The sequence below is a fragment of the Notamacropus eugenii genome, chromosome 5, assembly GCF_028372415.1.
Source record: "Notamacropus eugenii isolate mMacEug1 chromosome 5, mMacEug1.pri_v2, whole genome shotgun sequence".
NCBI classification, from domain to species: domain Eukaryota; kingdom Metazoa; phylum Chordata; class Mammalia; order Diprotodontia; family Macropodidae; genus Notamacropus; species Notamacropus eugenii.
In genome coordinates, this window is record NC_092876.1 from 37,577,239 (window position 1) to 37,602,562 (window position 25,324).

General features: G+C 41.6%; 1 protein-coding gene across 1 annotated transcript; it reads left to right on the top strand.

The window, feature by feature from the left end:
* The first annotated feature begins 363 nt into the window (after positions 1-363).
* Positions 364-24,329, top strand: LOC140504062 (tumor necrosis factor receptor superfamily member 14-like). The gene is made up of 9 exons (XM_072608592.1): positions 364-686; positions 824-936; positions 2,442-2,550; positions 4,898-5,023; positions 8,771-8,926; positions 12,593-12,683; positions 16,547-16,731; positions 22,328-22,347; positions 23,723-24,329. The coding sequence occupies exons 2-9, from the start codon at positions 913-915 to the stop codon at positions 23,870-23,872; spliced, it is 861 nt and encodes a 286-aa protein (XP_072464693.1). The 5' UTR covers positions 364-686; positions 824-912; the 3' UTR covers positions 23,873-24,329.
* Positions 24,330-25,324: the final 995 nt, after the last annotated feature.

Below are 25,324 nucleotides of genomic sequence, written 5' to 3' on the forward strand. Positions count from 1 at the left end.
GGCTAGTTCTGCTTTGCTTAGCCATAGCTTTTGATCGATTTCTTGAGATATGGAGATATATATGTATATGAATGTGAATAAGTGTGGATATGCATGCAAAGAGACATATATGTGTATATGTATATATGTATGTGTAAACACAGTTACATACACATATATGTGTATGTATGTGTACATCTAGCTCTATCTTTGAAAGATACTCCAGCCTCCAGTGAGCATGGTGTTCTTTGGAGTGGAAACTCAGAAAAGCCACTGATGAGCAATGAAGATTCACTATATTTGGAATTTCCCTTTGGTTAGTCTTCCTCTGCCCCTCCCTGTCCTCATCCCAGCCCCAAGCTGCAACTGGCAAGATCCTCTTGTGTTCTTTGTACACATCCTCATTGTTGCCTTTCAATTCTGTCAGACTCTCTCATTTGAAGTTTTCTTGCCAAAGGCACTGGACTGGTTTGCCATTTCCTTCTCCGGTTCTTTTTATAGATGAGGAAACTGAGGCCAATAACATTAAGTGACTTGTCCAGGGCTACCCAACTAATGAGTGAGACTGAATTTGAACTCCGGTCTTCTTGACTCCAGGCCTGGGACTGCATCCGTGGTACCACCTTGCTGCCTTTGTGCATATTTTCACTAGTCCTCCTCCTCATCTAAAGAAGATGAACATATTTTGAAGTTTCTGATTATCACTGGTTTGTTTTTCCTTTATGAACTCATTCTTTTTATGTGTACATCTGTAAATTAAGGCCATTAAGGGTGGAGCTGGGCTGTTCATTTCTAAGAGCATTTTCTTTTGTCTGCCTACATCTCTGCATTTTCTTTTTTTCAGTTTCAGTGTCTTCAGAGATCTTGTTCGAAGAGCAAAACAGGATATGATGTGTTATCTAGAGCTGGGGACTGCCAGACTGAGATCCAGTGATGGTGAACAGAGGCTGCTTGACGGTAAGAATGAAGTTCTGGGGTCTGGACAGGGACTGCATATCCTCCATGCCCCTTCCCCCTTCCCATCCTCAACCTAAGGAGAGGGGAGAGGGACTACTGTAGTCTCAGCTTCTGAAGGCAGGGAAGAGGATTCAGAGGAAGATACAGAGCTAGCTGGGGAGCCTCTCGTAGTTTTCCTCCCAGATTCTCATTTCGACTCTCTTTCCAAATCCCTCCCTCCTCCTCATCCCCTCACCCAGGCTTTCCCTTCCCTTCTCCTTTTCCTAATTTCCTGACATCCCATGTTCCCTTCCCTCATTCCTTCCCCCCAGTCCCCTCCCATCCTCTCCATGTCTCTAGACTGGAAACAAAAGGAATCCAAAGTCCAGCTTCCTCCCTCTGGAAATTAGTGAAGGATACAGGTGGAGAAGACAAGAGAGGCAAGGGAAAATATTAGAAACATCTAAGGAGAGTGAGACACTGTGTGGTAGGGAGAGAGTAGTAAGGGATCTCTGAGGCTCAGGAGTCTAACTACTTCCTGCAGTCCTTGGTAAGTAATTTTTCAGTCATGTCCAGCTCTCCATGACCCCATTTGGAGTTTTCTTGGCAGAGATACTGGAGTGGTTTGCTATTTCTTTCTCCAGCTCATTTTACAGATGAGGAAACTGAAGCAAACAAGGTGAAATGACTTGCCCAGGGTCTCATAGCTAGTTAAGTGTCTGAGGCTGGATTGGAATTCTGGTTTTTGTCACTCCTGACCTGGCAATCTATCCACTGAACCATTTAGCATTTTACAGATTAGGACACTGACACCCAGAAAAGCTGTCCCTCAGTCAGTAAAAGAGACAGAATGTGGCTCCAAGTGGTGGTTGTCTCTTACAGCCCCCTAGCCATCTTCTCCTTCTGTATTATTTCTTCCTCCCCCTTTTCTCCCCATTTTCTTTTTAGAGTTTATTCTAAGGTCTGGGTCATTAGGTACAGAAATAGACAAGGATAAATGTGGAAGTGGACATAGGGATAAGGACTAGACTTGAGAGCTCATTGTTGCAGGGCACTCTCCCAGAGGAGGGAAATCGCTCTACTGATGTAGCTTGGCACCTTCTCTATAGTCTAGAACCTTAGAGAGATACTAAGGGCACTGAGAGGTTGGGAGATTTGCCCTGGGTCAACTCTCAGGATGGATGCTTTATCTGACTCCTAGTGTCCTCCAGAGAATCAGCGTGCTGGGTAGAGAGCCAGGCTCAAAGCCAGGAAGACTGAGGTTCAAGTCTTGGAATATACTGCCGTGTGTGTGTGTGTGTGTGTGTGTGTGTGTGTGTGTGTGTGTGTGTGTGTGTGTGTACACCATGCTGTCTCTTACACCCTCATTTTACAGATGGAGAAACTGAGGCCCCAAGAGGTTAAGTGGCTAGCCCAGGGTTATCTAGACAGTGAGTGAGGGAGGTCAAGATTACAACCCAGTTTTCCTGATGCCCTGGACCACACACTCTCTCTCACCCTCATTATGTCCTCCTTTCCTTTCCAAGATGTTCAGCATGTTCATGACAACTCAGCTCATCCCCTTCCAGGAGGCGCTGGAATGTACGATAGGAGAGTATGAGGTGGGCGGACAATGCTGCCCCACCTGCCATCCAGGTAAGTCAGAGAGTTTCTTTCTCTAGAACAGATCACTCTCTTACTCTAGTAAATGCTTGCCTTTTCCAGGCTCACTTCCTTTCTTCATGTATCCATTTGAATTCTAGAACTATAGAATCTCAGAGCTTAGATAGACCATGGAGATCTTCTCAAAGCTTAGAGGGACCATGAAGGCCACCTCAGAGCTAAGAGGGACCATGGAGGGCACCTCAGAGCTGAGAGGAACCATGGAGGGCATCTACCCCAATCTCTTTCCCAACATAGGAATCCCTTCTTGACTATTCACTACCATGTAAGACAGCTATTCTTGTTAGACAGGATAACCTGATTTCCTCTGCCTTCTCCATGGAGTTCAGAGCCAGGTGGAACATGGAACACTTATTAAGCCAAGGCAGATGCTGGAGAGACTTGTTGACTTAATTCTGATTCCTGATGCCATTCAACTTATCATAATTCCTTATTCCTGGCCCTTGGACCCTGCATGCCGTTCCCTCATCCATGTATTTATCTGAACTAAGAGGGGCTCCTTATGTTAGGAATATCCTCCTTACCTGGGCCTTGTAGAACCCCTGACTGCGTGCAACAGACAGCTCAGCTGTCCCCTCTCCAGAAGATCTTTTCTGATTCTTCCTCTTTTAAATAAAAATAGCATTTATTTATTTTTAACATTAATTTAAAAAATGAGTTCCACATTTTCTCCCTCCCTCAGTCCTTCCCCCACCCATTCAGCAGGGACACAATGTGATATCCATTACACATGTGAAGTTACACAAAAGATATTTCTGTATTAGTCATGTTGCAAAAAAGCAAGAAAAAGAAAATGAAAGCAATACTTCATTTTGCACTAAGAATTCATCTGATTTTCTCTTTCTCTGTCTCTTCTCCCTCCCCCTCTCTCTGTCTCCTCTCTCTCCTTGTCTCTGTCTCCTCTGCCCCACCCCAAGTCACTCTATGTATTCAGTATGAATTTGTATTAATTTATGTTTCTGCATATTACATTCCCTTGCTAAAATTTAATCTCCTTAAGGGCAGAGCAGAGACCATTTCTGCCTTTTTGTCTTTTTATCCTTAAGGCTAAGCTGGTACCTTGCAGATTTCTTGTAGTTTCATGTCTGACTGGTCATAATCCCATTTAGGATTTTCATGGCAAAGATACTGGAGGGATTTGGCATTTTCTTTTCCAGATCATTTAAACAGATGAAGAAACTGAGGGAAAAATGTTAAATGACTTGCCCAGGGTCACCCAGCTACTAAGTGTCTAAGGCCAGATTTGAATTCAGGTACTCCTGATTTCAGGCCTGGAACTCTATATACTGCACCACCCAGCTGCTCAGAAGAAGCCTTGTAGATAGAGAATGCTGACATTTCAGTGTTATTTCATTGTCTGCTAAGTCCTTAGGGACGCTATTCTGGATAAACTCTAAAGCAAACAAACTTTGATTCTGTGTCCTGTACCTCTAGTTTCACTCACCATCAATCTGCCCTCTCCAACCTTGTTTTCCCTGTTCCCCCATGGCAATGACCATGGAAGCCAGCCTGGATGGGGCCTCAGATTCCAGACCTTCCTTGGCCTACATTTACTTCACATCAGAGTGGGATGGGGTCTTACAGACCAGCTTGATTCCTGTGTGACCTTGGGCCAGTCACTTAGTTACCACAATCTATAAAATAAGGGAATAGGACTAGGTGACTTCTAACCTTCAGTTTTCTGAAGTTTTCCTGTCTCTGAATCCTATGTTCTGTTGCTTGGACATTCTCTGCTCTGAGGTCCCTGCTATCTGTCACATTTTACATTCTGAGGACCCTCCTAGCTCTGAATCCTGTGTTCCAAGGTTCCCTCCTAGTTCTGACATTCTAGGTTCTAAGGACTCTCCCTGCTTTGACTTTAAGGGTCATCCCTGCTCTGATAGTCTACACTCTGAGATTCTTCTTACCTGTGGCATTCTCTGTTCTAAGAGCTCTCCCCCCTCTAGCATTCTGGTTTCTAAGACTGCCCTTCCAACTCTGAATCCTAGGTTCTGAGATCCCTCCTATCTTTGACATACTGTGTCTTAGAGTTCTTTTTAATTCTGACATTTTAAGTACTTATCCTAAGGTATCTTTCAGTCTGGGCACTCTGGCTTCTTAGGCTCTGAGATTATGGATGTATACCATCCTAATTTTCATAGTAAACCATAGTAACCACCCTAAACTTCATAGGTAGCCTTGGTAGCTCCCTGGGTCTGGGCTTGGCTATGCATATGGAGGTATCAAGGTGGTCCTGGGGGGAGAGTGGGGCTGGAGGGGAAAGACTTCTGCAGGGAGGTGTCCTGCTTTGTTCCTGATGCTGACTCTTTGGTGTCATTAGGTTACAAGGTTCATGAGACATGCAGTATAATGACAGGCACCATGTGTGTGCCTTGTGATCCCGGGACCTACACAGCACACCAGAGTGGCCTGAAGGAATGTCTCCAGTGTAAAGTCTGTGACCTGGGTAAGAAGCTCTTCAGGGACCTTGAGGTCACCTAAGATACTGGATCTACTCTTTAAGCAATTAATTCATACTGGATTGTGGATGACTAATATTGCCCTTTCCAAGGGTATTTAGAAAGTAGGCTCCTATTCACTTAAAGGAATGGATTTCTAAAGATGAATTTCACCCACAGTGATAGTTGGATGATTTTTCAAGAACAAAGGACATGCCCTTCCCATGATCCTACCCCACTTTACCCCTGAACTCCAGATGGGTCAGGGCTGCATCAAACTGGAGAGGAGGTTGTGTATCCCTGTTGATGGGGGGAGGGGAGAAAGGGGAGGTGAAGCTGGGTGGGGGAGCTGGCCTCGCTGTCATCTCATCTACTTTGACTTTAGCGTTCTGGAAAGACTTCTCTATTTGAAGAGGCTGTTTTGCATGACTGGAAAATCTTCTTCAGCATGTCAAATCTCTTACACCGTAAAGTACTGGGGACTCTCCTTGTTCTTCTTTGCTCCCCTAGTTCCCCTTTTCATCTCCCCCTGGGGACTGAACACCTGTCCCCTCAGGGTCTATTCCCTCCCTGGCCCCTATGGCAGGGATCACAACACGACAGATCCAGAGCTGGAAAGGACCATAGAGGTCATATCACCCAGTACCCTCTTTTTACTGAAGAAACTGATCCCAGAGAAGCTGGGATCTGTCCAAAGTCACAAGGCAGCCAAGAGCAGAGTCTGGATTTGAACTCAGCTCCCATGACTGCATGTTAAGAACTTGTTCAAAGCTCTTCATCTTTCCCTCCTCCAATCTCACGCACATCCCTTTTTAGAGTTTGAGAAGGTTTTCACCCCCAGTGTTGACACCAGGTGATGCACCTGAAGAGCCCTAGATGAGAAGTCAGAGACCTGGGTTCCAATCCCAGCTCTGCGGTTTACTTTCTGAATGATGTTGGGTAAGCCAGCCCAGAAGTATTCATTCAGTACCTACTATTTATCAGGCACTGGACTAAGTGCCGGGGATCTAGAAAGCCCCTTGAGAAGCTCACAATCTAATGAGGGAGACCCTATAAATCACCTCTGTACAGATATGATGGAGGCGGGATAAAGTGGAGACAGTCTCCAAGGGAGGCACCAGCATTAAGGGGAATCAGGGAAAGGTAACTTCTTGTTCTGGGCCTGCTTTGCTTATCTTTACAATGAGAGGGTTAGATGCAATGACAAATCAGCTTCCTTCCAGCTGTAAGTCTATTCTCTACCCATTTGGCTAGGAGACTTGGGCTCTGGGAGCCAAGTAGTCCAGTGGATAGTGTTGGGTTTGGAGTCAGGAAGACCTGAGTTCAAGTGTGACCTCAGACACGGCTGACTTGTGACCTTGGGAATCACTTACCCTCAGTCTGCCTCAGTTACCTTAACTATAAAATGGGCACAATAACAGCATTCACCTCTCAGGGATGTTGTAGAGATCAAATGAGATACTATTTGTACAGCACTCAGCACAGTGCCTGGCACATGGTGGGGAGGCACCAAATCACTGCTTCTTCATTTCCTTCTTCCTTCTTCTTTCCACCTCTCACTGACTCTGCTTAACTTTAAGAAAATTCTTTTCCCAACCTGGTCCTCAGTGGCTATATCTGTACAATGGGTGCAGATAACAACTCTTGCCCTCCTGGAGGGGCTGTTAGACTGGCCTGAGATTGTGATGAACCCAGGGATAAAGCACAACCTGGTGCTTCAGCATAGCCGGGTTAACTCATAAGCTGTGAGCATCCAACTGAGAAATTTGAGTCTGTAGAGGTGGAGTGAGTCTCTCACTCACAGAAGAGTAAACGACTGGCCCCAATTTCCTCAGCCTGCATATTCTTGTAGCTAACTGAAGCAGTTCCTTCTTCAATCCTGAAATATAATTAATTTTCCCTCCATTCTTCCTGAATGGGTCCTCCTGACACTGTTGTGTTTCCTCTGGAAGTCCTTGGAAGTTCTGACTTTGGAGAGGAAATCAGAGTCCTCCCCAGTCCTCCTTAGATAGTTGGGGATTGGGTGAGGGTTAGAGTTGGAGATGCCCAGGACTATCTTCATTCTTAGCTGCATCTCCCAGGAAGCCACCTGTCTCTTTCAGGGTTCCCCTCTTGCTTTGGGCAAGGCCATCAGGGGCAAAGTCTGCCTTAATATCATGACAGTGCAGGTACTAAGAATAGTTTCTCTTTCTGGCTTTGTTACACCAGGGACAGCAGCTTTCCTAAACCTTGAGGATGGCCTTGTTTAACCAGTCACTGTTCCCACTTCCAGGTTCAGAACTCAGCTCTGTGCGCCTCAGAGACAACCCTCTCTGGAGAGTGTCTCTCCTAAGCCCAGCTCTCCACACCACACCTTTCCTACCCTTAGTCCCCAGCACATACAATGAGCCAGGGATCCCTTGAATCTACTTCCCCCAAAAGGTCAGATTCATAGGATCATGGGATTTATAAACTGAGAGAGTACTTGGAGCTTATCTTACCTTGGTCTTTTTCTGCTTCTGTGACTGTGAGCAAGTTACTTCCCTGGGCTTTAGTGAACTCAACTATAAAAGAAAGAAGTTGCACTTATTGGTTCCCCAAATTCTTTGTAGTCCTACATCCTATGGTCTAGTCAGCTGCTTTCTTCTGCAGAGGAAATTAAGGTCAAGTTAGTCTGTCAGCAGGCATTTATTAAAGATCTACTATATGTCAGATACAAGACCAAGTGCTGAGATGGAAGGAAGCAAGGAAGGAAGGAGGGAGGGAGGGAAGAAGAGGAGAGAAGGAAGGAAAGAAGAGGCAGAGGGCCTACTATGGGCCAGGTCTTGTGCAAAGTGATATATGAGGCTGCCCAGGTAGAATGTTGTCTCCTTGCGTGGCAGCAAGTTCTTTCTGCCTTTGTCTTTGTAGCCCATCCTCAACACAATACTTTGCACTTTCTTCTTTTTCTTTTTGGAGGGCGATGTTGGGGGTACCAGGCCTATGATTTTGCTTTCCCGGGCAAGAATATTCCTATCCAGGCACATTGGGGTCTTGTCTACATCTCATGGTCTTAGAGTGGCCTAGAGTGACCTATCCAGCATCCCTCAGTCACACCAGATCTAGGATAGCATCTGAGTCCACAGCTGAATGGGGTACCTCAGGTGCTCCCTTCTTGGACCTTTCTCAGCAGAGGCTAGGTGACCATCAGTTGGGAGTAGTGTGGAAGGGATTCTTGGTTCGGCCTCTGGAATTTTGCTGCAGCCCTCCAGGATCTTCTAACCTAGGTGGGAATAAAGGATGCAGTCAGCACTCATGGTCCTGTGGAATGGACTGCCTCTCACTCTCTCTTACCCTCCATATCTAATCTAGGGACACAGTATCTCGCTAATATGCCCCTTCACTCCTCTGACCCCGCATCCTCCCTGCTGCAGGGAGGCCTAACAACTTCTTCACCTCACACTTGGGTTATTGCAATATATATTCAGTCCTCACCCTCACCTCTTGGCTTCCTTCAAATTCTAGCTAAAATCCCTCATCCTCCAAGGAGCCAATCCCCTTCCTCCTTAGGTCTGATGTCTTTCCTCTCTTGATCCTCTCCAGTTTATCCTGTATGGATCTTATTTGTATATACGTGTTTGCATCCTGTCATTCCCTTGAGACTGTAAGATCCTTGAAAGCAGAGATTCTATTTTGCCTTTATTTGTAACATGTGCCCAGAACATAGTAGTCCATGAATAAATGTTGGTTGATTGACTAACCTAATGCCTCCTCCTTTCCTTTGCTTTTTCTTTCAGAATCTGGCTTGGTGACCAAAAGGGAATGTTCACTTACATCCAACACCGTATGTGGCTGCTCCTCAGGCCATTTCTGCAGTGACATGAAAGGTGATGACTGTGAGATGTGTGTGCCTTATCTAATCTGTGCCCCTGGCCAATACGTGAAGTCTCAAGGTAAGCCTGTCTCATTTCCATTCACCCAGGGTCCAAGAACTATTGTTGCTTCAGGCTGCTGCTCTGGAAACCTGAGAAATGCTCAGCTTTCCCTCAGGTCTGGCTGCCTCCCTGGAGGTGATACAGTGGGAAGATGGCTGGATCTGGTCTGAGGGGACTTGGGTCCAGCCCTCACTATCCATGTGATTCTGAGGTTACTTGACCTCTCTGGCTGTCAGTTTCCTCATCTATAAAATGAGAAGGTTGGATGATATGATCTCTCAGGTCTCTTCCACATGGAAATTTATGAATCCATGATAAGAAGTCTGGTTTCAGGTTCCCAGTCTTATCTACATGGACCTCACTCAGACAGCTTGGGGCAAATGTGGAATTAGGCAGTTCTGAGAAAAGTCACCAAGGCCTCCCCACTGGTGTTCTCCTCCAATGTGCTTTGGTGGCACAAAGTGACCAAATTTTGGTTTTGCCTTTTTAAATGAAGTATTTTTTAATTGACAGAAATCTATCTTTTCTCCTTCTCACTTTTCCTCTCCAACTGGAAAAGAAAGAAAAGTCTTCATAGCAAATTTTATGTGTAGTCAGATGAAGTACATTCAGGCATTGGCCATTGTCAAAGAGAATATATGTCTCCATCAACTTCTTGAGCACTTCACATCTCTATCAGTTTATCATGTCTATCTATCAACTCATGTTGAAACATGAGTCCTCTGGAATTGGTTATTATGTTGATCTGAGTTCTGGAGTCTTTCTAAGTTTTACAATGTTATTGTTACTTTGTAACTGTATATTGTTACTATATAACCTGTTTCCTTGGTTCTGTTCCTTTCATGCTACGTCAATTCATACAAGTTTTCCCATGTTTTACTGAAATTGTTCATCTTATCCTTTCATAGGGGCAATAGTATTCCCTTGCATTCATGTACCACAATTTGCTCAGCTACTAGTGGTATCAGTGGGTCAAATGGATGCAGAGCTTAATAGCTTTTGAGATGTACTTCCAAATTACTTTTCTAGACTTTACCTAGACCAATTCACAGCCCCACCAATAGTACATATCAGCCATTTTCCCTGTTTTGTCAGCTTTCTCAATATGATGGGTATGAGGTGAAAACTTGCAGTTGTTTTAATTTGCATTTTTCTAGTAATTAGAGATTTAGAGCATTTAAAAAATATGACTATTGATGGATTGGATTTCTTCCTTTGAAAATTGCTCATTCTGTTCTTTTGACCATTTAACATTTGGAGAATGGCTCTTATTCTCATACATTAGAATCAGTTCTGTATATATCTGGAAAGGAGACTTTTATCAAAGAAACTTGCTGCAAATATTTCCCACCCCACCCTTTTCCTCAGTTATCTGCTTTCCTTCTAATTTTAACTATATTGGTTTTGTTTGTGTAAAGTCTTTTAAATTTTATATAATTGAAATTGTCCCATTTTATTTTCTGTGATCATCCCTTTCTCTTATGTAGCCATAAACTCATCTTCTATCCCCAGACACTACTGGTAATGTCTTTGTAGTTCCTCTCCTTGGTTTATGATGTGTCCTTGGATTTTGAAGGTGATCCCCAAAGAGTTCAATTTCTGGCAAATACTACTGGATAGCAGGCATAATTAATATTATTTCAGATAGCCAAAATATTGATAAATAAACAAGCAGTTACAAAGAACCTAATATGTGCCTGATACTGCATTAAGTGCTTTACAAATGTTATTTCATTTCACTTTACCACAGTCCTAGGAGATCAGTTCTCTCCTCATCCGCTCTTTTATTGCCCAGAAAAGTTCATCAGTATTGGGTGCCAGTTCATGATGGCATGTTTGTCTGGGTTCTGTATAATGGACAATGCTCTTGCGCTTTTCCAGTCACCAATGGAGCAAAGAAAGGGAGGCCATATGCTTGCTCCCACACTTTTTAGCGTGATGTTTTCAGCCACAGTGTCAGAAAATATCAACAAGGATGAAAACGTCATCAATATTAGCTACCTCACTGATGGCAAATTATTTAACTTGGAAAGGCTAGAAACCGAGACTAACATGGAGAGAGTGTTGATGTATGATTTTCTGCTTGCTGATGACTGTGTGTTCAGGGCAGCCTCTGAAGCTGAGATGCAACAAAGTATGGATTGATTTTCTGCTGTTTTTGCTGATTTTGGCCTAACAACTAACACCAAGAAAACAGATTCTCCACTAGCCACCACCACATTATCCATATGTGGAACCATCAGTTTCAGCAAATGGAGAAATTTTGAACCCTGTGGATAAGGTCACTTCCCTTGGTAGTATACTTTCCAGGGTTGTACACGAAATTGAAAATGAGGTTGACACATGCATTGCCAGGGCTAGCTCAGTTTAGGAGACTCTGAAGGAAAGTTTGGGAGAGAAGAGAATACGTCTTCTGACTGACTACCAAACTGAAAGTCTGCAGAGCCATTGTGCTGACCTCATTGCTGTATGCCTGTGAAATCTGGACAGTCTACCAGTGCCATGCAAGGAAACTGAATCTCTTCCATTTGAGTTGTATTAGGAATATTCTGAAGATCACCTGACAAAGTAACATATCAGACACTTGAGCTAAATTGCCAAGCATTTAAACTCTATTGCAGAGAATCCAACTCTCCAATGGGCTGGCCATGTTGTTCAGATGTCAAACATAAGTTTGCCTAAAAGACTATTTTACAGAGAACACACAAAAGGGGATTGTTCACGTGGTAATCAGAAGAAGTGATACAAGGACACTCTCGAGGTCTCTCTAAAGAAAATGGAATTGATTGGGTGATATGGGAGACACTGGTAAAAAACACCTCCCAGCATGGTATGACTGCATCAAAAGCACTGAGCTCCATGAAAAAGCAGAATTTCAGAAGCTCAAAAGAAAGGTGAGATCAGCACATTTAGTGACATCTCCACACCAGATGTTCATAAGGACTGTAGTAAAGCCTTCACAGCTCCTATTGGTCTGATCAGCCACAGTCAGACACACTGTACCTTGACCCCAACATAGTGATGTCATTTGGTCCTCTTCAAGAACAAAAGATAATAACAAACCACATCATATCCTGAATTTCCAGTTTCTTTGTAGAAGTGGGGGACTATGGGTATGGAACACCAGACAAACATTTATTTTTTTTCTGATAGATTACATTATAAAAGATGGTTCTCTGAGTAAGATAAGGTCATAAGGGGTCAGTTGGAATCAGACTGAACTGTTCTCCTAAGAGCTGATTGTTAAATTTTTAAGGTGAGCATTGATACTTCAGAAATGGGGAAACCATATAAATCAGGGCTTAATTTATTGCTTTGTTAATTGCTTAGACTTAAGAAGGAGATGGAGAAAATGCTAATATAGTTTATTAAACCCCCCCAAATCCCATAAAAATATGCTTGTATTTCTTTTTTCTTCCCAATAGGGTTCATTGTTAAACATTTACTTAGTAAGAGGAAGGAAATATAGGGTAATATAGGTGATGCAAAGATAAAATATTTTTAAAATACACATTTCTTGCTGCAGGTCTGGGTAGTATTTCATAGAATTGTTCCCAATACTCTGCTCTGACAGAAAACTTCCGGGGAAGCTATCACCTAATCCAAGGACACTGTTCTAGCATCTTATTCTCTGATCTTATTACTATGCTCAGAACCAAATCTCCATGTCTCCTTTGCTTTCAGGCACAGAGAGAAGCAACACCATCTGTGAAAAGTGCCAGACAGGGACGTTTTCCCCCAATGGAACCCTTGGCCAGTGTCTTCCATGGACGAAGTAGGTGTATCATGCTCTCTGGGATTGGTGGTTCTTTCATTTTGCTTTTGCATTTATAGCGTTTTAAACAAAAACTCTGACATAACAAACATCAAATAAAACAAGTGTTTCCATATACAAAGAAGAACAGAAAAAAAAAGAAAAAATGTCCAGGGGTAGGGGTGAGGTGTTTTGTGTGTGTGTGTGTGTGTGTGTGTATGTGTGTGTGTGTGTGTGTGTGTCTATGTCCAGGTAAATGTTCAACAATTAAATCTCTGAAAAATAAATACACACAGGACACACTTTTCAATTAATTCTTCATCATCAGCATTTTCACTGTCATTTTCTTATGTCTAGCCACTCAACAAAATAAAAAAAATCAAGCCCTAATTTGTAATATATGTCAATTTCTGAGGTATGAGTGCTCACCCTAAAAATTTAACAATTGACTTATGGATCCAAGTGATTCCAGCACACCTCTGAATGTACAGCAAGCTGTGAAGCTCTATTCTATGCAGTACACATTTCCTATTAGGCATAAAAGAAATTCAACATGTAGCTTTCAGTGCTGTTCTGCTTATTTGCACTTCCTTCTGGTCTTCCTTCAGTTGAATAGCTCCCATGGTTGTGATTTTCCATCTTCTCTCCATCACTCTAGGTTCTACCCCCTGAGGCCCAGCTGAGTGACTTTACTTCTCTCCTCTTTAACATACCTTCAAATACTTGAGACAACTTTTGGGCTTCTCCAAGTCATCTTTTAATAGCTCCTCACAGGCATGGTTTGGAGCCCTGGTTGCCTCAGTACCATGGACAGGACTTTGGAGTCAGGAGGTTCTGGGTTCAGATGCCATGGGGGCTGCCCACTTGTCCTTGAGTGAGATATTATTTAAAAGTACTGACCTAGGGGAGAGGCTATATAAATGTTGGCTGTTACCAGTCTGTGCCCTGTTTTCCTCATCTATAAATGAGGGGCGCCCTGAAGTCCCTTCCAGTCCAGAATCTGTGAGATTGTGAAAGCTCTCCAGCCAACTGAGGAAGTTCCTAAAATGGGGCCCTAAACACAGCTCTGCAGATGTGCACTGGCCAGGATCGTGTCCCTGGGACAGACTTTACAGAAGTTCCTTTATTCCAAACCTGCTAGTGTAGTCTAAGGCTGAACCACCATGACTGGTTTTCCATGTGCTGCTGACTCACAGGAAGTGTTCAAGGCTCTTACACTCCAGGACCTTTTCCTCGATTATTATTTAGTCCCATCTCCTTCCCAAGATGGTGTTATGGTAGAGTGGAAAGGGCACTGGCTTTGGATCCAAAGGACCCATATTCAGATCCTTCCTTTGTGATAACAGAAAAATCACTTTGATTTTTTGTTCCTCAGCTTCCTCATCTTTATAAATAGAGGACTGAAGTGGATATCATCAATATTAATAAGGACAAATGGGCAGTTAGGTGGCACAGTGGATAGAGCACCAGGCCTGGAGTCAGGAAGACTCATCTTCTTGAGTTCAAATCTGGCCTCAGACACTTACTAGCTGTGTGACCCTGGGGAAGTCCCTTCACCTTGTTTTCTTCATTTTACTCATCTGTAAAATGAGCTAGAGAAGGAAATGGCAAAACCCTACTTTATCTTTAACGAAGAAAACCCCATATGAGGTCACAAGGAGTTGGACGTGACTGAAATGTCTAAATAACAGTAATTAGCAAGTTAATAATTAGATACAAATAATTATTATTGAAAGAGATTTTGGAGGAGAGAGGTGAGAAACTAGAATTATACCTCTCTACTCCCTTAAATAATTATTAGTTCAGATGATATGATCAGGTTCAAACAAACTTCTGATCACTTTGCCATTTTTCAGAGGGAAGGAGAACCTCAGCAATAACGATATTAATGTAGTCTAACAGACCCTAAGTAGAGAGAGGGAGAGAGAGAGAAAGAGGGAAAGAGAGAGAGAGAAAGAGAGAGAGATAGAGAGACAGACAGACAGAGAAAGAGACAGAGACAGAGAGAGAGGAAGAGAGAGAGACAGAGGCAGAGAAAAAGAGAGAGATAGAGAAAGAGAAAGAGAGAGAGAGAAAGAGAGAGATAGAGAGACAGACAGACAGAGAAAGAGACAGAGACAGAGAGAGAGGAAGAGAGAGAGACAGAGGCAGAGAAAAAGAGAGAGATAGAGAAAGAGAATGAGAGAGAGAGAGAGAGAGAGAGAGACTAGACATCTCTATCCTTTTCTCCTACTTGCCCTTTTCCAAGAAAGATTATAATTCCTTCCACAGCAGGAGCAGGAAGATGAGGCCAGAGGCTACTTTGTTCTTCCCAGAGAGACAGGGTACAGTACCAGGCTAGATTTATATCTGTTCCTTTAAATATTATTAGTTTAGTGTATGGAATATGACCAGGTTTAATCTAATTTCTGATTTCTTTGTTTGGGAAGAAGGAAGGGAAACTCTAAGCTCTCTATTCAAAGCTTGACCCCTTCGCATCTAATATCAATTTCCATAATGAACATACATCACCAAAAGCAAAGAAACTCACTAATCTAAATTGTAGGAAAAGGGAGACCAGAAAAGATATACACAGGGAATATATACCAGATAATACAGAATGAAGGAGCTTTACCACTAGGAGCGAGATAATTCAGCTCGACCAAGAGAGAGTTCTAGATCTCACCTAAAGAGAAACTTCCCCAAGTTTCCAGTGTAACAAGCTGGATGAGGATGTGATGGAGGCTCTGGCTCCTCTCTTGTGTTCGCAGAGTCTTTCCTTCAGCATCCTGAATTGGGCTTGGCTTTTTTCATCTTCCCTCTTGGATCTGGAAACCAGAGAAAAATCTATTCTTGAAGAGTCTCCCCAAAACACTGGAACCTTGAGAAGTTCTAGAAAGGACTGATCAAGGATGGAGTCCTTCTACCAATTCTGTCAACCACCTCCTAAAAAACAGAGCATTCCATCCCACAAATGAGGGCATCTTGTACCAGTTGGCACTGGGATAGGGGCTACAATTACACAGCACTTTCTAGGTGCTATCTCCTTTGTTTCTCAGAACAACACTAGGAAGTGTGTTCTATTATTAGCCTCAATGTACAGATGAGGAAGCAGAGGTAAACAGAAGTTATGTGACTTGCTCAAGGTTACACAGCCAGGAAATGTCTAAACTAAGATGTGAACTCTCATGTTCCAGACTCTAGGTCCTGCACTCTGTCCATTGGTATCCGTTGGACCACTTAGCCATATTCTCTGGCTCCATGATCTTCTGTTTTTTGGTTTTTTTTGAACCTCATTGTAAGATACTGATTCCATTCAGTCCTATTAATTCCCATCTTACTGTTAGCTTAGGCAGTGGGGGACACAGAGCTTGCCTTGGAGTTGGGAAGCCTTGAGTTCTGTCTCTTAGACATAGTAAGCTTTGTTTCACAGGTAAATCATACCCTCTCAGTGCCCTAGACAACAATCAAAGACTCTCAATTCCTGATGATTCCTGCATCAGGGGAAGGAATTTCTCCTCCAAGCAGTTCCCCACACTGATGAAATGGCTGTTCTGGGTCTCTCAAAAACAAGAGAAAAAAAACCCCAACAACATTGTCTCATAGTTCCAATTCATCTAAATCATTATGGATCCTGCCCCTGGACACATTGGCTTTCTAGCCAATCCAATGTGTATGCTCTCCTTCCTGGCTTTGTGTATTGTCTATAAATTAGAGAGGTGTGCACTTCTGATTTACCTGCTTCTCTCCCTCTAATTGGGATACTCTTCCTCTCTTTCTGTCAGCTTCTTTGGCTGCTGTGTTTTATGATAGAATGCAAGAAGGGGGGGAACTGGATCATTGTTTTGCTGGGATGAAGGGAATGAATTCATGCTCAATCACAGTGTCTTTATCTGTCTTCCTAGTTGTACTGCCCAGGGTTTATCTGAAGACAAGCCAGGCACCGACATCACTGACACATTATGCTCACCAGAAGAGAAGCCTTTTTCCTTCACACTTATTATCTTCATTGTGATTATTTTCTTATTACCTTCCATTTTCTTCATCATTTATGTGATATGTATTAGAAGGAGAAACAACAGAGAAAGAGGTAAGCAGACACCTAAAGAGAGTGGAGAGGTGGGGACTTTGCCCCAGGATATTGAACTTAGAGGATTTTGAGCAAAATTAGAGTCCTTTAGGTCTCTAGAAACAATAGGTCTTACTACCTAAATCACGCATTCATTCAGCGAATCTAGAGGAATGCCTTCTGGAAGTCAGGGAAATGCTTCCCTTTGCCCCTTTCCTCTCTCCTTCCTCCCCACATGTTCCCCACTTAACTGAGGGTGGGCTTGATCCAGGTTCAGTTTGTGGCACTTGTCCTCAATAACAGAAATCCCTAGTGATATTTCTGTTGCTAATCATTAATCTGTTAAATTCAGGCAAAACCAATCTAAATAAGATTTCTTATCACCACAATATTGTGATGTGAACTTGGATAACATTCCTTTCTCCAAAGAGAAGTAATGATTGTCAGCAGAGACAGTAGATAATCTAAAGACTGACAGCAGATAGACAGACAGACAGATAGAGATAGATAGAAGTTTGACTAGATAGAAAGATGCATGGATTGGAAAATTGAAAGATGCTGGATAGAAGGCTAGATAGATGGAATAAGGTGATAAAGAAATACCCCTATTAGGTCTGCTTCCCAAGATGATTAAGGGAAAAGAAAAAGAATGTATATGTCTTAAAATATTCATAGCAGATATTTTTGTGGTGATAAAGAACTAGAAATTGAAGGGATGTCCATCAGTTGGGGAATGGCTGAACAAGTTGTCGTCCATGATTGTAATGGAATTCCACTGTGCTGTAAGACAGGATGAGCTGTTTGATTTTAGAAAAACATGGAAAGACTTGTATGATATAATGAAAAGTGAAATGAGCAGAACAAAGAGAATGTTATATACAATAAGAGCAATATTTTTTGAATAGGTGTGAAGGATCTAGCTATTCTGAGTATTATAAATACTCAAATCAAATATGAAGGACTTACGAAGGAAGATGCTATCCACCTTCAGAGAAAGAACTGATGAATAGAAGTATACACAGTATGATTTTACATATATTTACAGATCTACAACAAATTATGGCCTTCTCTAGTGTAGAGTGAAGAGGACAGGAGAAGACAGTTTGAAACTTAAAATGTAATGAAAGAAATAAATAAAATTAAACAAAGAGATAGCTGGAAGGTGGGATGGATAGAGAGATGACAAAGAAATTGATGGTTGGAAGGATGATTAAAAAGATGAATGGATAAATGGATAGATGGATAATGGATGACAGATGACAGAAAGTAGATGAATAGATAGACAGATGGATAGATGAATAGAGAGCTGTAAATAAATAAAACATTTATTTTTTAAAATTCATGTTCAGTTTTCAATATTCACTTCCACAAAATTTTGAATTTCAACCTTTCCCCCCATCTCCCCCCTCCCCACCCCAGGACAGGGTGTATTCTGACTACTCTTTCCTTCAATTTACCCTTCCTTCTATCACCCTCCTTCTCCTTATCCCCTTGTCTTCTATTTTCCTGTAGCACAAGATAAATTTCTATACCCCATTGCCTGTTTATCTTATTTCCTAGTTGCGTGTAAAAACAATTTTCAGCGTTCATTTTAAAATCTTTCAGTTCCACATACTCTCCCTTCCCCCTTCCCCATCCACCCTCACTGAGAAGGCAAGCAATTTGATATAGGTTATACATGTGTAGTCATACAAAACACTTCCATAGTAGTCATGTTGTGAAAGACTAACTATATTTCCTTCTGTCCTCTTCCACTCTCCATTTATTCTAATCTCTCCTTTTAACTGTCCCTCAACCAAAGTGCTTGCTTCCTGATTGCCCCTTCCCACAATCTCCTGCCCCTTCTATTGCCCCACCCTCTTACTCCCTTCCCTTCTTCTTTCCTGTAGGGTAAGATAAACTTTCATACCCTACTATGTGCATGTGTGTGTGTGTGTGTTATTCCCTTCTGGAACCAAATTCAATGAAAGGCAGGCTCACCCATTTCCTCTTATGTTCCCCTTTTTCTCCTCCATTGTGAAAGCTCTTTCTTGCCTCTTTTATGTTGGATGATTTACTACATTCTATCTCTCCCTTTCTCCTAATACATTTCTCTCAAGACAACTTTTTTTAGATATTATCCCTTCATATTAAGCTCATCCTGTGCCCCCACATACATACACATACAACACTCACTTATATACACCTACACACGAAATGTGTATATATATATATATACATATATATGTATGTATGTATGTATGCACACATATATACATATATTCCCTCCAGCTATCCTAATACTGAGAAAAGTCTCATGAGTTACAAATATCATCTTTCCATGTAGGAATGTAAACAGTTCAACTTTAATAAGTCCCTTATGGTTTCTTGTTTTTGTTTCTGTTTAATGCTTCTCTTGATTCTTGTATTTGAAAGTGAAATTTTCTATTCAGCTTTGTTCTTTTCAACAAGAATGCTTGGAAGTCCTCTATTTCATTGAAGTTCCATTTTTCCCCCTGAAGTGTGTTTTGCTGGGTAGGTGATTCTTGGTTTCAATCCTATTTCTTTTGACTTCTGGAATATCATAATCCAAGTCCTCCAATACCTTAATGTAGAAGCTACTGAATCTTATGTTATCCTGATTGCTTTTCCACAGTACTTGAATTGTTTCTTTCTGGTTGCTTGTAATACTTTCTCCTTTACCTGGGAACTCTGGAATTTGGCTACAATATTCCTAGGAGGTTTTCTTTTGAGATCTCTTTCGGGAGACAATTGGTGTATTCTTTTAATATCTATTTTATCCTCTGTTTTTATAATATCTGGGCAGTTTTCCTTGATAATTTTTTTTAAAGATATTGTCTAGGCTCTTTTTTTGGTCACATCTTTCAGGTAGTTCAATAATTTTTAGTTTATCTCTCCTGGATCTATTTTCTTGCTCAATTCTTTTTCCAGTGAGATACTTCATATTGTCTTCAATTTTTCATTCTTTTGGTTTTATTTTATGATTTCTTGACTTCTCATAAAGTCATTATCTTCCTTTTGCTCCTTTCTAATTTTTAAGGAATTTCTTTCTTCAGCAATTTTTTGGACCTCCTTTTCCATTTGGACTATTCCACTTTTTAAGGCATTCTTTTCCTCATTGGCTTTTTGGACTTCTTTTGCCATTTGGGTTAGTCTATTTTTAAGGTGTTACATTCTTGAGCATTTTTGGAGGGGTTCCTTTAGCAAGCTGCTTACTCATTTTCATGATTCCTTTGTATCAATTTCATTTCTTTTCCCAATTTTTCTACTACTTCTCTTACTTGATTATCAAAATCCTTTTTGAGCTTTACCATGGTCTCCAACAAATTCATATTGTTCTTAGAGGCTTTGGATACAGGAGTTTTGACTTTGTTGTCTTATTTGTATATTTTTATTTGCCTCATCACCAATGATGTAAGAAAATACCTCTTTACTGAGAAAGTAAGAATCTATAGTCTGTTTCTTTTCCCCCCATTTACTCATTTTTCCAGTCAATTACTTGACTTTTGAGCTCTTTGTTAAGTGTAGGGCTCCAGAAGCAGGCTTTCCTTCAGCAGTAGCTGCTGAGGCCCTCAGGATAGGACTGGGGCCAGAGCTGGGGCTGCAGTCAGACCATGCTCCTCTCTCAGCCAGGTAAGAGACCCTTCTTTCTGACCATTGAAACTGTTTTTGGCATTTGTGGGTTAAGAAGTCTGAAAACTGCAGCAGCAACCAGTGATTCAATCCCCTAAGGCCTGGTCCAGCTCTGCCTATGCCCAGCATGGCCCATGCCAAATTGTGCTCTGCTCCCAGTCTGGTGCAGTAGATCCTTCCTGTTGATCTTCCCAATTGTCTTAGGCTGGAAATTTGCTTCAATATATATATATATATATATACACACACACATAAAGTAAGTCAGTTCAGCTATTGAGCAGTGTGCTCAGGAGCTAAAGTGAGTGAAAAATGCAATTCAATTTAATAATCCTCTTCTGCACAAACACTGTACAACTGTATAACAGTTCCTATTTTCAAAGAGCCTACTTACTGATGGGGGTGGTAGAACTTACCATGTCCATAGAGAAACTGACTCTATATACAAGATACATAATGTTTTGGCAGGAGTGGGGAAGGAGAACACATCAGAAGCAGAATTCCTCAAAGGGAAGGGTTTTCTCCTTTTTGTCCTGGTATCTCTAGCACCTAGCATGGTTCCTGGTATACAGTAGTTACTACGTAAATGTTTTTACCCTCATGAAACCCACAACAACCTGTAAAGTTCCTTGTATTTATCAAAAATCATTATTGTGGTTATTTCAAATATAGAAGTAGGGGTATTCTTGATTGGTTTGGGTCTTCCAGATATTGTTTACATAAATAAATTGTGTGACAGACAGGTCCTCTGCCTAGACTGAGCCTAGATGGAAGAGAGCCATGGGAACCCTGCCCTAGGAAGCTGGGCAGAAGTATTAAGGACCATGGAAAGTGGGATAGACAGGGCCAAAGTTCTTTGGCTGGACCCATAGGATAGGGCTCAATAAATGATTGGTGAGCAAACTGAGGCTCTCCAAGGCCTGGGCATCAGAGCCCTGCTCAAGAAGGGGTGACAGGTAAAATTGATGGAAAATCTGAGAAGTGAGAGCATCATACAGAGGGGCCTGGGCTGCGGGACCTCAGATAAGTCACTTTGCTTTCTAACCTTCATGGGATTCCAATGTGGTTGTAGGCTCAGAGATTTGAGAGGCCATTCCGTTGGATCTCTCCATTTTCCAGAGAAGAAACCTGAGGCCAAGAGCCATTAGATGGAGGCTAGGTAGAGCAGTGGAGAGAGTGCCAGGCCTACAGTCAGGAAGACCTGAGCTCAAAGTCAATGTCAGACATTTACTTATTGGGTGACCCTGGGCAAGTCACTTAAGCTTGTTTGCCTCAGTTTCCTCATCTGTAGGATAAACTAGAAAAGGAATTGACAAACCACTCCAGTATCTTTCCTAAGAAAATCCCAAGTAGGATCACAAACAGTTGGACAAAACTGAAAACAATTGTACAACAATATCAAAAACACCAGAGAGCATGCTGAATTTGGGGATACAAGGACCCTCAGTCCCTGACTTCACAGAGCTCAGGTTCTAATGAGGGAGACAAGGGGAAGACCACCATGTATATACAAGATATTTAGTTGTAAATGAGAGGTTCTCTTAGAAGGAAGGGACTTGCATTAAGGGGGACCAGAAAGACCTCTTCCAGAAGGTAGAAAATGAGACATCTTAAAACTAAGCTGAGGGGAGTGGAAATAGCATTCCAGGTATGGGCAGCAGTTAGGGAGAAGATACTTCTAGTATCCGCTGTTGGAATATAGGACCCTTGAGAGGAGGATGTTTTATTCTTTGTACTGGTAACCCTAGAACCTTGCACAGTGCCTGGCACATAGTAGGCACTTAGTAAATGCACGTTGATTGACTACCCAAAGTCACTGGATGATGTCAGAGGCTTTATATGAACCCTGTTCTTTTTGCCTCTGAGCCCAGGGCTCTGTCCACTGCACCCCATATCAATGTTTCTGCCATTCTATTTGTCCTTTCATTATATGTCTGAAAAAATATATCTATCGTGCTCCCTAACACTCATCTTCTTTGTGTTCCAGGTTATGACATAACAAGAATGGTGAGTAGCTTTTGCCAGACTTACAGATTGATAATTTCAATTGGTTGATCCCACATCTTTCTGCTAATGTTAGTGCCTAGGGGTCCCTAGTTATTTTAGCTGACATTATCACTTCCATATACCTTTGGTTTATGACAGACCTGCACAACTTGCAGCCTGTCAAAGGATTCTGAGCAGCCTTCAAAAAATGTAAAAGTTATTTCCTCTACATTTTTCATGAGCTGCAAGTTGTGCAGGCCTGGTCTATGACAACAAGCCCTGAATGTATCAACATGGCCAGTATTTCTAAATCTATCTTTTCATTAAATAGGAGACACTTTCATAAAAACACAAGGATTTAGACACCCTATTTTAGGAAGGATGTTGATAAGAGAGGAAAGTGGCCCAGATCATGATGGATCTCAAATTTCCACACTATGAGAACAAAATGAAAGACATGGATGTGTTTAGTGTGGAGCAGGGATGGAGCAAAGGGGATATACCACAGGTTACTTCAGATTTTCCTTAAGAGATTTTCTTGTTCCGTTTGGCCCCAGAGAGTAGAACCTGCACTGATGGTTAGGAGTCATAAAGAGGGTCAACTATGATGAGGTTGAAAGTCAGGAAAAGCTTCCTAAACACTCCAGCTATTGTGAAGTAGAAACTGCTGTCTCAGGAGGGAGATGGTTCTTCTTCCTGGATGTCTTCAGATGGAGGTTGGAGAATCCATTTCTCAGGAGCTGAAAGAGGATTCTGGCTCAGGTTTGGGTGGAGTCATTGGCTCTAAGGACCCTTCCTGCTCTGAATCTATGATCCTAAGAAATAGAAAAGCTATGAGAAGTCCTGGAAGTGAGGGGTTGTGTATAAGATTGCTGTTTTTATCTTGAAAAGACCACTTTCTTTTTTGAGTTTCAGTGTTTTGTGATATATAAGGGCTGGATCAGGAATTATACAGTAATCCCACCCACATTTAGGGGTGTGGTGCCCTGATGATGTGGAAAATTCACATTCAATTTTTTGGCCCTCCCTTTGTACCTCAGAAACAGTCTGAATTATTATGATATTAAGAGATAAAATATGCTCAGATTATATAATACTATACACATTTTATTCATTTCTGAGTTTCTAAACATTTTTTGTGTTGTTTGCTGATCTTCTATGTAGCCTTTGGTTTCTGCAAAATTCCCCCCAAATTTCCACTTACTTTCTTATGCCAAGTTGCAATAAATTGGTACCCCAATGGAGAAAGTTGAGATGTAGAAAGGAGAACTCTAGTTAAACACACACACACACACACACACACACACACACACACACAGAAATTGGCCTGAAAAAATTGGAACAGCTTCAAATTGGCTATGTTTTGCTTCTCCATTTATATGTTCCTATTTTTCAGGTCACCCTGCCACAAAATGGAAATATCTGTGATCTCCTTGAGGCTGATGGGGCAGTCATCAACTTGCCTGTGCAGGAGTCTCAACAACAAGAAGTACCACTTTCACCAAGGGAAAGAATGTCCAAGAGTCAGGACAGTGGGGAACCTTGACTATGCTCTTGGAAGTGCAGTGAAACACCAAGGCCAAGTGATATTCTTTGTCTATCATTGGACAAAGCTCATCCCCAGTAATGCTGACGATCTCCTGCTACATCTTCTCCTAGTTTTGCAGCCAGAAGCATTCCAAATGGTGAGTGATATCAGCAGGCCGAAAGCTTCACCAACAATATCCAGTTGGGATGTCCAGAACCAGAGTGGAGCATGGTAGGTGAGGCAGCAGTGCCTGAGTTCTGAGAAATAAGATGAGCTATGAGTATGGAGTCAAGAGAGTCTGCTTTCCGAGAACCAGCATGAAGAAGGTGGCTGACCATCTAGGGGTTTATATAAAGTGTTATATATAACACTTTAAAAATAGGCTTGTCCAAATGGCAAAGAGGTCCAAAAAGCCAATAAGGAGAAAAATGCTTTAAAAAGAAGAACTGGCCAAATGGAAAAAGAGGTCCAAAAAGCCAATGAGGAGAAAAAAACTTTAAAATGTAGAATTGACCAAATGGAAAAAGAGGTCCAAAAGTTCAATGAAGAAAATAATTACTTAAAAATTAGAATGAAACAAATGGAAGCAAATAGCTCTAAAAGAAATAAAAAAAATATAAAACAAAAACAAAAGAAATATAATTTTAAAAAAGGTGATGTGAAATATCTCATGGGTAAAACAACTGACCTAGAAAATAGATCCAGGAGAGACAATTTAAAAATTATTGGACTATCTGAAAGCCATGATCAAAAAAAAGAGCTTGTTTTTATTTATTATGGATATATTTATTTTTATTGCTAGTGTTCAATTGTGCAGTCATGTCCTACTCTCTTAAATCCCATTTAAGGATTTCTTGGAAAAGATGATGGAGGAAGGAAGAAAATATGCCACATGTAATTGTAGCTTCGAATGTGAGTGGAATGAATTTGTCTGCAAAATGGAAATAGATAGCAGATTAGAAATTTGAATTTAACAATATTTTGCTTTCAGAAAACACAAAAATGAGAGATACAGAAAAGGAAAATGATGGATGTTGAAGAAGATGTGGGAAAATTAGAACACTAATGCATGGTGAATGGAACTGTGAACTCATTCAACCATACTGAAAAGCAATTTGGAACTATGACCAAAGGACAACCAAACTATGCATACCCTTTTGTGTCTCAAAGAGATTATAAAAAGGGGAAAGGAATAGCATGTACAAAAATATTTATGGCAGCTCTTTCTGTGGTGGCTAAGATTTCAAAACTGAGATGATGCCCATCAATTGGGGAACTGCTAAACAAGTTGTGGTATACAAATCTAATGGATGTTATTGTGTCATAAGAAATGATGAGTAGGCAGATTTCAGATAAACCTGGAAGACTTGCATCAACTGATGCTGAGTGAAGTGAGCAGAACTGGAAGAACATTGTATGCAACAAGAGCCACGTTGTGCTGTGATCAACTATGATTGACCTGACTCCACA